This window comes from Empidonax traillii, unplaced genomic scaffold, assembly GCF_003031625.1.
Source record: "Empidonax traillii isolate 1590-97213 ecotype Southwest subspecies unplaced genomic scaffold, ASM303162v1 scaffold15:size5535645, whole genome shotgun sequence".
Lineage (NCBI taxonomy): Eukaryota > Metazoa > Chordata > Aves > Passeriformes > Tyrannidae > Empidonax > Empidonax traillii.
In genome coordinates, this window is record NW_020955208.1 from 3,835,177 (window position 1) to 3,849,965 (window position 14,789).

The following is a 14,789-nucleotide window of genomic DNA, read 5'->3' on the forward strand; positions in this document are numbered from 1 at the left end:
TTTAAAAGGTTAATATTTAGTTCCATTTGCAATGCTGACCTAGCAAGAAAAAAATTAATTTGGCATTACAGCAGTAACATCAATTTCCCATGTAACTTTAGTAATGCATTTACTGGAAAGAGATTAATATCAATTCCATAAATCATTCACATGCTTTTTCCGGAGTTTGAGACGTCTGAGTAATGTCATATATGTTAACTGATATCACTCTGTGCATGCTACATCCATTAACCTATGCCTAGGGTCATCATTAAAACACACAAAAAATTAAAATCAGTCTTTTGTTCTTGGGGGTTTTGTGACTTCTAACTTGCAGCAGTCCAAAGGTATTGATACCCTGACAGAGTAACTCTGACCTGAACTGGGAACAAACATGTTTCAGAAATGGGAAACATTTGCTAAATTATCCCCACTGGTAGCAATAACCACTTAATAACCACTCTCTGTGAAATATGGCATAAATTACTTTCAACAAATAAGGAAATAACCAAAGTGTTCCATTAATTGGACACATCTCGATGCCACAAAAGCAAGGGGAAAACAGACATTACTGATGAGCATTCTTACAGAATGGAAGCCAAAAGTTCTACCTGACTTAGTGATTCCAGCCATACATGACAGAAAATTCGGAATTACAACTAGGTTTTGCTCCAAAACACAGTTCAGTCTACTACCTAAAGATTTTTACACTGGAAGAAAGTAGCTTTAAACAGCTCTAGCACTTTTAATTTCTAGTGATGTGCCATTATGACATTGGCCTGTGTTGCTTTATTCCTCTTCTAGGACACCATAGCAGTGCCACTGAAATCAAGGGAAGGGGATTTCTGTCCACTGAAACACAAGCACACAGAGGATCAGACTGTTTAATCATTTTGAAAGTATATTACATCTGCATATTAGATGGCCAAAATGCAACTATTTCCTAGGGTGGCTTTCAGTTTTTCTTTGAGCATGTTATCAGTACCATGTTCTGTATCATCTTAGTTTTCATCTTTAAATCTTTTACAAATAAAAGCGCCTGTTTCAGACAATGTTTTGCAGCTCAAACTTTGCAGTATTTTATTAACCACAACTAAGATTAATCTCCCCTAATTTTAGCTGTCTAAAGTTAAAGGTGGAGCCTTAACAACTGGGACACAGGCACTCCCAAAGGGCAATCCATCCTATATTATCTGTGCTTTTGTTCAAAAGGTATCTTTCATGGTAAAGCTCAATGGCCTATTTCACGCCTGTAAGTGGTTACAATGAGATCAGCGGAATTACAATCACTTACTGCAATTCTGAGTGTTGTGCAAAGTGTTTCATAAGTACATTATCCTATTTTTGAAATATAGAAAGATATTTAAAACCTTAACCAAAAAAAAATGATACAAGGGTACTTCTCAGTCACATGAGATCTCTTGATACATTGTAAATCTTAACTTTTTTCCAGCTGATTAATTTCATTTGCAATCCATCAGCACTGAATTTTTTATCAGGTTCCTAATGTAAAATATTTTACAAACCTGCTGTTGGAAAAGACAAACTAATGTTTGTCAATAATTTTCACTGCAAGGTAGTGGTACAGCAGTTAACATAATAATATGAGGTTTACAGTAATTGAGATTGAACCGAAAATTTTACAAAACTTTAATTACAACCTTTTGAACATAAACCACAATACAGAAATTACCAAATCATAACATTTTTTCATAAAAAAATAAGAATTCATCCAAAGGATAGAAGATTTAATGACTCTTGGCGGGGTTCCACTTTTTGGTTGAAATGAGAATAAAAGCAGACAGCAGCTTCATTTTTAATTTCAAGAAACACAGTATTTTTTAACAGTTAAACAGCATTATAGTTGACTAACAAGCCAAAATATATATTTTCAACGCCTTATTAAAAGCCCTTGCATTTAACAGTGTGAATGGTGAGATTTACGAACCTCTGTGAGCCAACACTGCTCCTTCAATCCTCAAAAGTAATTACAAAACAAGCAATTGGAGCCACAAGCAGCAGAAACTGTCGAGCTTGGGGCTTTTTAACCATCCTCCCAACGCATCCCAGCCTAATTCCAGCTTCCCCCTCTGTTTCCAGTGACATCCCAACATGAGAGGCAGAAGGCACTGGGATACATCCCACCTCGGAATCATCCTGGGATGGAACCAGGAAGGCAACTTGTGGCTACACCCACCAAACAGACTTTGCACAGTGAGAAAAAAAGGGAAGGTTTTTTAAGGGCTGAGACATTTTGTTGTTGTTGTTTTCTTTGTTCGCTTTGCAAAATACATGTAAAAAGCTTTTTTGTGCATCATGTAAAATGAATTAATTAAATGTTTGTTACCTCATGCAGAAGCAAAGCTTCTGAAGGTATGTAAGTTCCCAGGAAAACAACTGGCTTCCAGCACTGGAGGTATCATCTCCAAAACCATCTTGTACGGGAAAAAATGACTAAGCAAATAAAAACAGTTCTTAGTCAGGGCACAAAATAGGCTGCTGACTAAATGGATGGCACCAGAAATAAGACACACAAAGGCAACACAAGACAGTAGGGGCAGCTGCCTAAACTAAACTCTGAAGTCCTTCAGATAAAATGTCAGAAATACCAATTCACGGCGGTATGAGATGAGAGATTCCCTGAAGAACAGTTTTATATCAAAATCTGGGCCTGACTCAATCAGTAAGGACTTCTTTGTACAGTAGAAGTGAATACATCCTTTTCCAAGAAGGAAAATTCCCATTTTGCCAGAACAGGTAGGATGAGAGGCAAACATTTGTACAGTCCTGCATTCCCTCTAAACTGAAACTGCGTTAATAATTTAATGCCTTAACGAATCTTAGCAAACAGAATTACAACTGACCAAATGGGTACATTTCAAATGTGACATTTATTCCCTTTAAATTTGTTCTGTGCAGGGATAACTGCTTCGATTTTTCCCTGCAACTAAATCTTGTGAAAACTGACATTATCCAAAAATTATGTTGGGGTATGCAACAAATCTGAATTTTTATCAGTTTCTTTTATGCTAATGATAAATCAATGTAAAAAGCTCATTTTGGCTGCATATATTCTTGAATATTAAAGATAACAAGGAAGATTCCAGTCACAACACTAGCTATGGGAAACACAAATTCCTGACATACTTGCAAGTTGATAATTTTCTCTTTTCTTTACTCCTCTGTCTGTTATTAGTAAGATAAACTGTCCAGCCACCATTCTGCATTTTCAATAATTGTATTTATTTTACAGCAATGATTTTTTCACTAGTAATAGATTCATCAAGGGTGAGTAAAGTGCAAGCTACCAACTGGTCAGGTAGCTCTCCTTCTAAAAAGGACCTGGAGAGTATAAGGGATCACAAATTTTTTAGGAGTCACCAGTGCCATGCTATTGTGAAAAAGATTGGACTGTGACATTGCAGAAGTAAATAGATGGCAAGGCGTGTCATGTAATAAACTCTACGTGGTACTGGCACCATCTTAACCGAGTATCATGCTCACCTTGGACCACTGCCAACCAAGAAAGGCACAAAACAGCTGGAGATAGGCCAGAGGAAGTAAAGAATGATAGAAAACTTGGAAAATGTAAGCACTATGGAAAAAAATAGCAGTTATTTAACCTGAGGAGGGAAAGGCCAAGGAAAGATATGAGAACAGCTTTCCGTTAGGTTAAAGAAGAAAGGAATAATCTGCTTTCTGTGCCTACAGGACTGGACAAGAATTAATGCCTTTTTGGTAAGAACATTTCTACATAGAAAGCAAATGTTTCTTACACTGGGCAAATTGCAGCATTAGAATGGATTGCTGCTTTCTCAATGAAACTCAGCAAAAGTCTCTGAAAAAGATACATAAACATCTGCCAGGAATAGCAAAAACAGGGTATTTTGCCTCTCAACAACAAAGTGGACTGAAAAGAAATCCCAGTCCCCATTTCATTTGTATTCTTTATGATTTTTTGAAAGCAAGACACTTCAAAACACCAGGCTGGACATTGGTTTTCAGACTACATAAAACACAGCTCTCAGTCTCAAACAAATTCGTACTTTTCGATACTTTTTAATACAATAATGATAGCCATTAAATAGAATTTCTTCTGTATGTGTTAATATTTTTCCTGATTTCTTTCTACAAGCTTAGTAATGTTTTTCTATTCTGAAGGGTATTTACTTTCATTTCTACAGTATAAAATCATAGTCATTGAAGAATAGGTTAGAAGGGAATGTTCAGTTCTATCAACCAGATCTGTCAGGAAAATAGGAACACAGCCAAAGAAAGAAAAGCCACTTATGGAATCACATTTAACACAACTTTATTTTAGAACCATAGAATAGTTTGGGTTGGAAGGGACCTTAAAGATCATCTCTTCCAATCCCCCTACAATGGGCAGGGACACCTTCCACTATCCCAGGTTGCTCAAGGCCCCGTCCAGCCTGGCCTTGAACACTTCCAGGGATGGAGCATCCACAACTTCCCTGGGCAACCTGTGCCAATGTTTCTCCCCACTGTAAACAATTTTTCCTTACAGGCCACCTCAATCTTCCCTCTCTCAGTTTAAAACCATTGCTCCCCGCCCTGTCCCCACAGGCCTTAGTAAAGCACCTTTATCTTTCTTCTAGGCCCCCTTGCTCTACTGAGAGGCCACAAGAAGGTGTTCCCAGAGCCTTGTACTCTCCAGGCTGAGCAGCCCCAGCTCTCCCTTCCTGTCTGCACAGCAGAGCTACTCCAGCCCTCGGAACATCTTTGTGGCTCCTCTGGACTCCTCCGGTGGGTCTGTGTGTTTCTTGCTGTGGGGACCCCAGAGCTGGATGCAACGCTCCAGGTGGGACCAGGTTTATAATCTGTCCTTAAGAAAAGGCAATTTCGATAGGATATTACCATTTTAAGGTGGGACTCAAAGAGCATCAGTGCAGTTCTTAAAAATGTTGTATACCATTGTTTGGATGACAGGAGGGGATAGATTTTTGCATTAATAACAATTTCATAAATTAGCCAATAATCAGTTAATTTGCTTTGACCAGGAAAGGTACTTCAAGCAATTACTTGGCTGACATATAACAAAAGATAAAGTGAATTTACATATGAAGTGTACACAATATTACTCTCATTCTTGCTAATACATCCTCATCATAAGAAAGTAAATGAAGGTATTAATTTCATTCATGTCTGTATTTTGGAAGTGTCTGAATATGCAAAGCAACATCAGAGCCTCATCATGCTACAATGTAAATAAACAGAGTATTTCAAAAGCACCTGCCTCTATCACACGCTGTTATTGTCAGAGTATATAAAATATGAACGTTACCTTTGAACTGATTAAATGTTTTCATTGAAAAATATAATTGATTCCATTGTTCAAAAACTGGAATTAAACCATCATGCAAGGATTCACAATAGTTCACAAATAATTTGATGGTTGCTACTGATCCTTTTCATTGCAGAGCAGTTTAGCTCAGTAAATTTCTCAGCTTGGCCAACTGATTCATTGCATAAGCCGTTTTCTGATACAAAATGCAAAATACCACATAGCAATGATGAAATAGCACCCAAAGTATTTTTAAAAATACATATTATTGTCTCAACCTCCAGAGACACACCTTAAAAAGAAGATACTCATTATTATTCACTGCATCATTTGCACTTTTTTTATATAATGTAATCACAGGATTTAAATAACTCAATTTAATATTTATCCAGGAACTGGCAGCCAGTCTTCTATCCTGAGGGACGTAACTCTTCATAAAAAGCTCATTTTACAAGACACTGCAGCAGTTTTGGCATTACCAGCACCTCTCACATAAACCATGCTGAAAACTATAGTTTATCCTGCCAAATGCCTTCTGTGCATATGGTGCTTAACAGTGTTCTGTAGGTCTGAAAGCCACTCACTAACAATAGATTTCAGCTAAAAATCTGGATGTACACATGTATGTAACACAAAAATGTGTACAATGGTACATATTCATATATATATTTACCTACCTACCCCACATGCATGCAAACATATGTGATTACAACTATTCTTGAAATTATTATGCTAACTATAACTCCTGTAAAAAAAATTTTCTCTTTCAGTTTCCTGTAGCTTCCCAAATTTTAATTCTCCTTCCATTGACATCAGAGGCAGAACTTCCATTAACCCCAGCAGTACAGAATCAGGCCACAAGACACACAAAGAAATACATTTAAAGACAGCACATACACATTTGTAAAATATTCTCACTATGCAAGGATGGTCTTGGCACTTTATGACGTTAACTGCCCCACTAAACTTCTAAATTCAATTTGAAAGTAGCATATTTTAAATACGTGTTAGATTAGTGGTCTATAAATGCTGTATATAACAACGGAATAAAATCCAGTTATGTATCTAGATGTGGTTAAAGATGGACCTGATGAAACATTCATTGTAGGTAAACAGCAAACTTCACTACCCTTTTGACATTTGAACAGTCTGATTTTATGTCATACTCTGACTGAAGTGAATCAGTTAACTTTGTTAAGTAGTATTTAATGGAACTCTTCCTCAGAATTAAGACATTTCATATAAAGATGGGTGATAGAGTTAAAAGTGTTAATACATTGACAACTAGGTAACATAAAATAATGCTGAGAACACTCACCACTTTCAAAACAGGCATCAAATATAAGATGTCCCTTTTTAGGTTGTCCAGAATAAGCAGGTGGGAGAACGATGTACTTGCTCACGTTCCCTGCTATGATGTCATCACTTCCGATGGCGCTGCCTGTCGCAGTAAAAGTGGGGGGAAAAAAGGCATGAGAACAAACCAGAAAATACTTCAATAAAAACCAGTAGAAGGCTATTTCCTCAAGCATTTCTACATAACAGAAAGTTTGCACCATTAAACACATGCACCAGTAAATGAATTATTTTCTTTTCAAAGTGTATTTAAGGATTTGGATACAATAATGGCATCATAGGTTAAAGCCCCTCTCAGTAACAACACACACAGCCTGGTTTCTTGCAAAGGTGGGACCTGTGGTTCAACAGGTTCTTGTATGCAACACTGATATTCAGCTGGAGCCACTTCTTTTGGTGGGAGCTCTCCAGTAGCTAAATCCTGCCCGGATTCCCTGGAACTGAACTCCTCACCAGCTTCTTACTTCATCACAACCCTCAGAAGCATCTTCCCCACTATCAGCATTAGTGGGATCTTTTTCCTCTATCCTACTGCCTATTTTCATGCATCCTAAATGAATTTAGAACCTTTGAGCCTGTTCAATCCAACTCATACTCGACATTTTAGAATTATTAGAAGGAAGAGACATTCAGCCATGGAGTCATGTGAATAGCTGCCCCTTGCTTGTTTAGAACATAAAATTCACAAAAAGAACTTCAATAAAGAATTTTTTTTAAATGTCAAGTTTATTTGAAGATAAAATATATAAAGACACAAATTTTCTATACAATGGCATGATTTTTGTCAAAATATATCAGTAGCATATACATTGAAAGCTTGGTCCTTACAGTAAAATTATACTAACAAATGGCAGTCTGCAAAAAATTTGTTTCCAAAAAGGGATAGGTAAACATTAATTGTTTTTTTTTTTTCATTTGGGAAATATACAAGAAAGTAAGTTAATAATTGTATATTATATTATGCATTTACAATGAAAGAAATACACACTAATATAATTACCAGTTCATTCCTCTGATATTGGCTCGGCATTTTCTTCACTATTTACTGTTTGGACAAATATTTAACAACAGAAAAAACTCTCTTCAGTGTTACAGAAAACTGGAAGAAATGCATATGTCTTCAAGTGCAGAAGGCATGCGATGGGATAATGGGATGATAATATCTTATTTCACTCTGATAAATAGGGCTACTAAGGCTTCTAGAAATAGACTTTTGGTCTGTACTGATTTTTTTGACATTTAAATGGGTTATGGGGGATGATAAATGTGACATAAAGCTCAATTTGTTTTATTTTTATATTGAAAACTATTTCGCACAAATGTTACAAGCAATTCATACTGGCCCTGAATGATGAAAACAGCTTATTAATTAAAACTGACCTTTCCATACATAAAAGTATTCCACCTCTTGAGGCAAAACACCTTAGCTGAAGTAACAAATTATATCAATGTATTAGTGACACCACAGTTAAAGGTCTGTCAGGCTTTCTATTATATATATTCACAGGTATATAAATCCCAGATTAAAAAAATACATATGTCCAGGTCAACATTCAGCATATAAATCCCCAGTCTTCCCAGGGAAGAGATCTGAAACTCACTCTGATGGGAAGAACTACAACAGAACAAAAATAATTTAGACCATTTCTTACTTTATCATCATACAAAAATGTAGACATTAAATAATGCATGCTATTATTTTTTCTGCAAAATTATTATTTGCAACCTCTAGGTTATTTGTTTTAGACTGAATAATTACCCACAGACAGCAATCTGCGTCATTTAAATTGGTTTCTTTAAATGTATAATTGCTACTTCTGGTACTTCTAGCTGGATGTATCAGAATCCTGATACAACTTGCCTAAAGCCTGGGAACACCAGAGGCAAACTTAGACCTGGGTGGGGCATCCGTGTATCTGCATGGCCATGATCCTGTCCCTTGATAAAATCCATCCCCCTGCACCATGAGCCCTGCAGTTCAGAGGAGCAGCCAGAGGAAAACCATTTCCTCAGTTTCACTCGAGTGCCACTTTGATTAAGAGCCCCCATGTACCTGGTGCAGTTAAGAGCAGTCGAGTTAATTGTTTGCAATCCAGCACATAGAATCAACAAGGAAAAATTAATGGAAGACCTGCAGATCTCCACCAAGAGTGCCTGAGCTGCCAGGGACCAAAGAGAAAGAATGGGAGGCGGGGAGTCATCTGAGTAGAGCAGTTAGAAGACTGAACTCCTCCTGGTAAATGTCTCCTTTCACATCTCAGCTAAAAGTAATAGGCTTCTTATAAACTGTGAAAGATAGCTGGGAAACACCACTTGAAGATGCAGAAACTGGAAAAAGATTACATTCATAACACTGCCACCATAAGACAGTGTAGGAAAAGCAGGCAGAAGGCAGAAGAGAGAGCTACAGCTCCCTGGCAAATTAGAAAATCTGCCAATGGAGCCTTCACATGATGCAGAAGGAAGCTGTCAAGTAACTGTGTCCCAGCAAAAAGTTTCCATCTGCTCCTCCTGACCTAATGTAGCCTTCAGCAATGAGAATAAAATCATCAAAGAGCCTGTAATTCGTAGTCCCTTAACAATATTAATCTCTCCTTGCATGTTCTTTATTACACAGCACTTTAAATACTGAGAATGCCCCGTTGTTATATTTCGAGTCATATTATCCTCAATCTCTAAACGTGCAAAGCTGCAGCCTTTGAACCTCACATTATTATACAGCACAACAGCACTCTGTCCCTTCTGGCACGTACTCCTTGGGTGACAAAGAAAAGGCCAGGCCACTGCCTGAAAAAGAGCCTGCACTGCTGCACTGCTCGATTATAAAACATGGCTTCACGCTTGTCTGCTCAGTGAGTGTTGCTGGGAATGCATCACCATCCTGGGATGGAGGGAATGCCACTCTGGCCTTCAGCCCTCTGGCCAATACAGAAAGAAGTACCATCCTCACAAGTGGGGAGCCCTAAGCAGATTTTCCTGACTGAAGGTAGAGATGTAAGACAGCACCTTGTGGGGAAGGGAAATAGCTCCTCAATGCGAGACAAAATTAAAGAAGAGAATTAACTGAAGTACATCCTGCACATTCCACTTAAGGAGAGCAGATTCTCCTTTGAAAGAAAAGGTTAGATAAGACAAGCGAAAGCAAAACTTAGCAAAGAAATTGTCTCAGACTGTAGGTCTTATTTTGTCAATTATTTTTCTTACAGGTTGTAAGAAACATAGCTATTTTATTATAATTCTTCATGGCTTAAACTCCAGGAGGCTCCAGCAAATCCCCAAGATTTACTTTTACTGTAGTAATAAACTTCGATGGTAATTTTCTATCAGGTACAAAAATCTGTAGGTGCCTGAAATCTCTGTTAGTATATAAGGTTTTAAAATACAAACAGGACAGAGTCTTCAGGTATCTGCATTCATCACCATTGTCATTGTGGATGTATTTCACATCAAACTAGTGAAAACGAATAGAACCAGTTTCAGGAGACTGGGATTCATAGGAGGAAGAGTTTGGAAGTTTACAGAGCTTCTTGCCATTCTTCAATTCAAAGGGTACAGCCTTTTCTTCATTTAATTTTTTTTTTATTTAGGCAAAGGTGAAATCAGTACTTGCTGCAACAAACACCATGCAAATTTAGGTACCTTTTCTTTAAGAACTGTAGTTTCCAGAGGAAGGTACATATATAGTAAGTAATAGTTACTCCTTGAATTGGGTAAACAACGAGCTCAGCTTCCAGATGTGCCAAAGCTGAGAATCCACAGAGTTAGCAGCCAGCAGCTACCCTCATGCTACATTAGGTAGGAGAGCACAGCTACATTAAAACAGACATAGAAAAATAGGGTGAATTTGCCTGGAAAACCTGCATCATCCTTCTAATTAGACTTACTGCCTAATGAACAGAGACAATTAGAAAGGTGAGGTAACATGAAAAGATATGGTAACTGCAAGTGAGCTTTGTAGAAGTCTTTCTTTAAATATTACAAATGTCATCGAGGCACCTCACATTCTGCCATGAGATCCTTATTTTAGAACAAAATTAAGATACATTTTGCTATTGAAAACATCTACAGTGTAAAGATCTAATACCCTGATTCCCATCATCCAGGGACCATGAAAAGCTTCCAGGTATCCTAACAAAGAGCTTCATCAGCCTTGAGCCGTACTTTTAATGTGAACTCATACAAAGAAGTGAATTTGAACCTTCAGTAGAGTTTGCAACAAACAAAAATTCATTCAGATGACCAAAAGCAACTCCTGTTAGCTCCTAAAAATAACAAGTCCCAGATGAACACTGCTCAGCTCACACTTTGGCTAAGTAGTACTTATGAGGTTATGCCAGAAACAGTGTCTGCTCCACAAACCTGAAAACTGGAAACCGTGTAATTTTATCAAAATTCTTTAAAATGATAGCATTTGTATAAATATACAGTCTTAATAGCTCGTTATGTTCTCCTAATCTTTGAATTTTTTATTTTTTTTTATAAAAGTTTATTACTTTGTCCCTAGGCTTCAGCAACACTGATATTCAGGAAGACTCGTTATTTCTGCTACGAGATCTGAATGCTCTCTGGGCCATTCTAAAAATCCTACAGGCAGCAGCAGCCAGGACCCTGCAATTCCAGCTCCACTGATTTGAAAAAAAATGCTAAGAAAAAGAAGAAAACACAACTGTCATTTTGATCTTCACAGCCACGTTTCCCGAAGCAAGGCTTGGGCATGACCCTGCGAATCTGAACATACTGCAGAGTGCTGTCAATCTCAAATATACTTAATTCACAGGCACTGTCATCTGAAAAGAAAGGGAGAAAATTATGTTAAGACTACAAATGCCAGGCTTTGAGACAATACCCGGTGTGTGGTAACAACCACACCTGCTGCCTCACATTTGGGTACTGTGCCCATCCTGTCACCTATTTCAAAGGTCCAGCAGAACAAGGAAAATGTTGATTATCGCAAGGCATTCTCCTACAGCTTGGTCTAGTTCTAAAAAATAGTAACTTTGTTGTTATCTAGAAACCAGACTGGAGATAAAGCATCTTTAAAGTAATTATCTCTTAATTACTTTCCTGCTATGGCTTGACCAGCAAACTGCTTGTCAGGTCTGTCTCCAAACTGTGAAATGCTATTCATATTCAAGAAAACAAGAAAAATAAAGATGATCTCTAGTTTAGGAGAGATTATGAGGTAAATTCTGAGCTTTGCAAAGGTTCTGAAAGTACTCAGGAGAATTAAACTGCAAGTTTACTGCAGCAGACTTGAAAAAGCTTGTGGTTGTTTGCATAATAGGAAGGAAACATTGTGATTTATTGTTCAGATTTTTACTTTTATTGCATAAGTTTCTCTTTCTAGAGAGGCTACCAGACAACATATCCTCCCAGCTTTCCTAACATGACTCCTTAGCTAATGCACCATTACCTTTTTATTTGAGGTTAGAAGGCGCAAGTAGATCTAAATACCTCACATTTCATTAGGTATATGTACCCAAACTGCTTTACCCTGGCAGAAGGTGGGGCAGAGTTGTCTCTGTCAAAGCTGAGAGTGGAAAAATCTTGTTTTCATATGCAAACATGTCAAAGCTCTGTGGTACCACAAAGAGCACTTTGCCCAGATGCTCGTACTGAGTGACAGCTCCAAGGTAGGCAGGAACAAAAAGGTTCATAAGGTGCTTAGCCCAAAACTAAACTATCCACTTACTTGACCTACTGGTTGGCTGCCTTCTTGTCAGAGGGAAATGGCAATGGAATTTTTTGTATTACTTTAGCGAAACCCAAAAAGGCCAAGAATCATAGAATCATAGACTAAGAAGGTATGAACAATTTTCCTAATGAAAATAAAAAAGCATTTAATGCTTTGAACTCAGTAAGCAAGAAAAGAAAATTCATTAGTCTTTCACACTGTACTTATAATCTCTAACCTATCCACTAAAATACTTACCAGAAATGAAAAAAAAAAAAAAAAAAAAAAAAAAAAAAAAAAAAAAAAAAAAAAAAAAAAAAAAAAAAAAAAAAAAAAAAAAAAAAAAAAAAAAAAAAAAAAAAACACTGAAAAAAAAGTAGTACCAAATGCATTAACTGATAAGATATTTATTTTGAAACATTGTAAGAATGGCTGAATTTCATATGATATACTGATTTATTCCTTAACAAGTATTTGGCATCTTGATAATATCAAAGAGATCACATGATGCAACAGTTGCTATAGTAGCAATACTCTAAATACAAAACAGATCAAACAAAAGCATAAAACACATAAACTGTAAACAAAAATATGGTATGTAACAAGCATCCCCAGCTAGAAGAGAAAAAAAAGTTCTGAGCTCAATTAGTCCTCAGAATTGCATCTGCAAAAAAGTAACTTTATCAGCAAGTCCACCCTTTCCGGGAAATAAGAAAGGGCTCAAAGAATTAGGTGTGAATGTGAGTGAGAGGAGATGCTGAAACACCAGTTGAAGGGTGAATTTTGGGGGTGTTTTCTGGGGTTGTTCTTACCATGCAAGGGAACAAGAACTGGAGAGTTAAAGCAGACATGTTGTGTGGTACTACCGAAATCTCCTCCGTGGCACCTGCACACAACTGATTTCCCCAAAGACATGGAGTGCATGTGACCTTTAAAAAACACCGAGTAGAGGAGGAAATATCCAGTAAGGGCAAAAGGTCATATTACCCACAAAACTGGAAAAAAGATGTCCTCATGTATTTTGATTTTTTGATATCTAAAGTGTGCCTACTGTAAATTTCTTGTGGCCGCACCTGTCCAAAGAAAAAAAACAATATTTGATTATCATTAAGTCAAGTGTTCAGGAGACTTCATTTCCTGACTCAGCCTCATGGTGGTAATGAATTTTTATCCATGGGAAAGTAGGCCTTCCATGAGGGATCCGGAGAGCACAAAATCCTGTGGGGAAACACATCAGCAGCTTTGCAGAGCACCATCTTCTCCTCAAGACCTCGTGTTTCACAAGTGATTGGAAGAGAGGCAGTTCCATGCTGCTGCTCGGGCTCCTGTTAGGAGTGTGGGAACTGAAAACTTCAGTTTATGGGCAATGTCCACCCTGTGTGTTACATACCAGAATTCATGCATCCTTCTTGGGGTTAAACTTGTGATTTTCCTTGGCTCTTGCTTCCTATTTTCCTGCTGTTTAGAGGAAGGGATGTCTTCTGCCACTCAATTTAAGCCAAGAGTAGTTTGGGACACAGTTTCTTCACTTTTGAGTTAAACTCTTCTTGACTACTACATATTTAAAATAATTTGGGGATTCTAGTACTACTTCAGGAATAATTTGTTCCCCAAGGTTGCTGAAATCAATTACACTATTAATTACTGCCATAATTATAATTACTCATTGAAAAAACTCCTTTTATAGCATCTTCCCCCCTACTTTCCAAAACAGTCCATTCCAGAAAGTAGTATTTCAAACCACTGAGAATTTCTTTTACCCAAGCACTGCCCACTCACATTGCTGAATTTACCTACCCTTTATTTAAGAAAGTTTTAACATAATCTAGTATTTCATGTCAAATAATTAGATCATTGCAGTGTTTTATTTTATTCACAAAGTATAGGTCCTTTGTAGAGTAGAGAAACAAAAATTAAATATTGTTTCAGAATTCCTGTTTTCTAACATAAAAAATGCCAGCAAAGCCAAACTTGATCTATTAACTGTCTTGCATCAGCAATGTAACAACAGGAATTAAAGTACAGAGAACACTACTAACTAATACAGCATATTCAGCAGTTTTTTTAACTAAGCAAATACTAAGTTGATACAATATTTATGGGAATATGAAAAGCATACAAAGTATTTCAAATATTCAGAACACAAGCCAAAACTGCACCTTCAAGAAGGCTTACACAGAGAAAGCTCTGAGACCAAATTACTGAGCACTTGCACTGCTCAGAAATAAAAGAACCAGGAGATAAACTGGTGTTGTGCCCAGTTACAAAACATCTGCTATTCTGGAGTGCCACAGACTCTGGGTATAGGTAAATAGTACAGAGGCAAGTTTATCTTCCAATCTGATTTCACATGGACAGCTCCCATGAAATAATGCCGCTGCCTTTGGATTTGTATGGGTTATTTGAGGAATTTTTCATTATTCAAATGCATGTTACTACCTCATCTGCATTGGAAATGCATGAAAACATGACAGT

The 14,789-nt window shown here is 37.2% G+C and overlaps 1 protein-coding gene across 4 annotated transcripts in view; it reads right to left on the reverse strand.

The window, feature by feature from the left end:
• LOC114062486 (BEN domain-containing protein 5-like) overlaps positions 1 to 14,789 on the reverse strand; it is an 892,614-nt gene that overhangs the window by 870,995 nt on the left and 6,830 nt on the right. For all 4 annotated transcript variants that reach the window (XM_027893962.1, XM_027893954.1, XM_027893946.1 and 1 more), the window contains exon 2: positions 6,603 to 6,725. In XM_027893962.1, the coding sequence (XP_027749763.1) occupies positions 6,603 to 6,725 (123 nt within the window). The remainder of the gene's footprint in view (positions 1 to 6,602; positions 6,726 to 14,789) is intronic.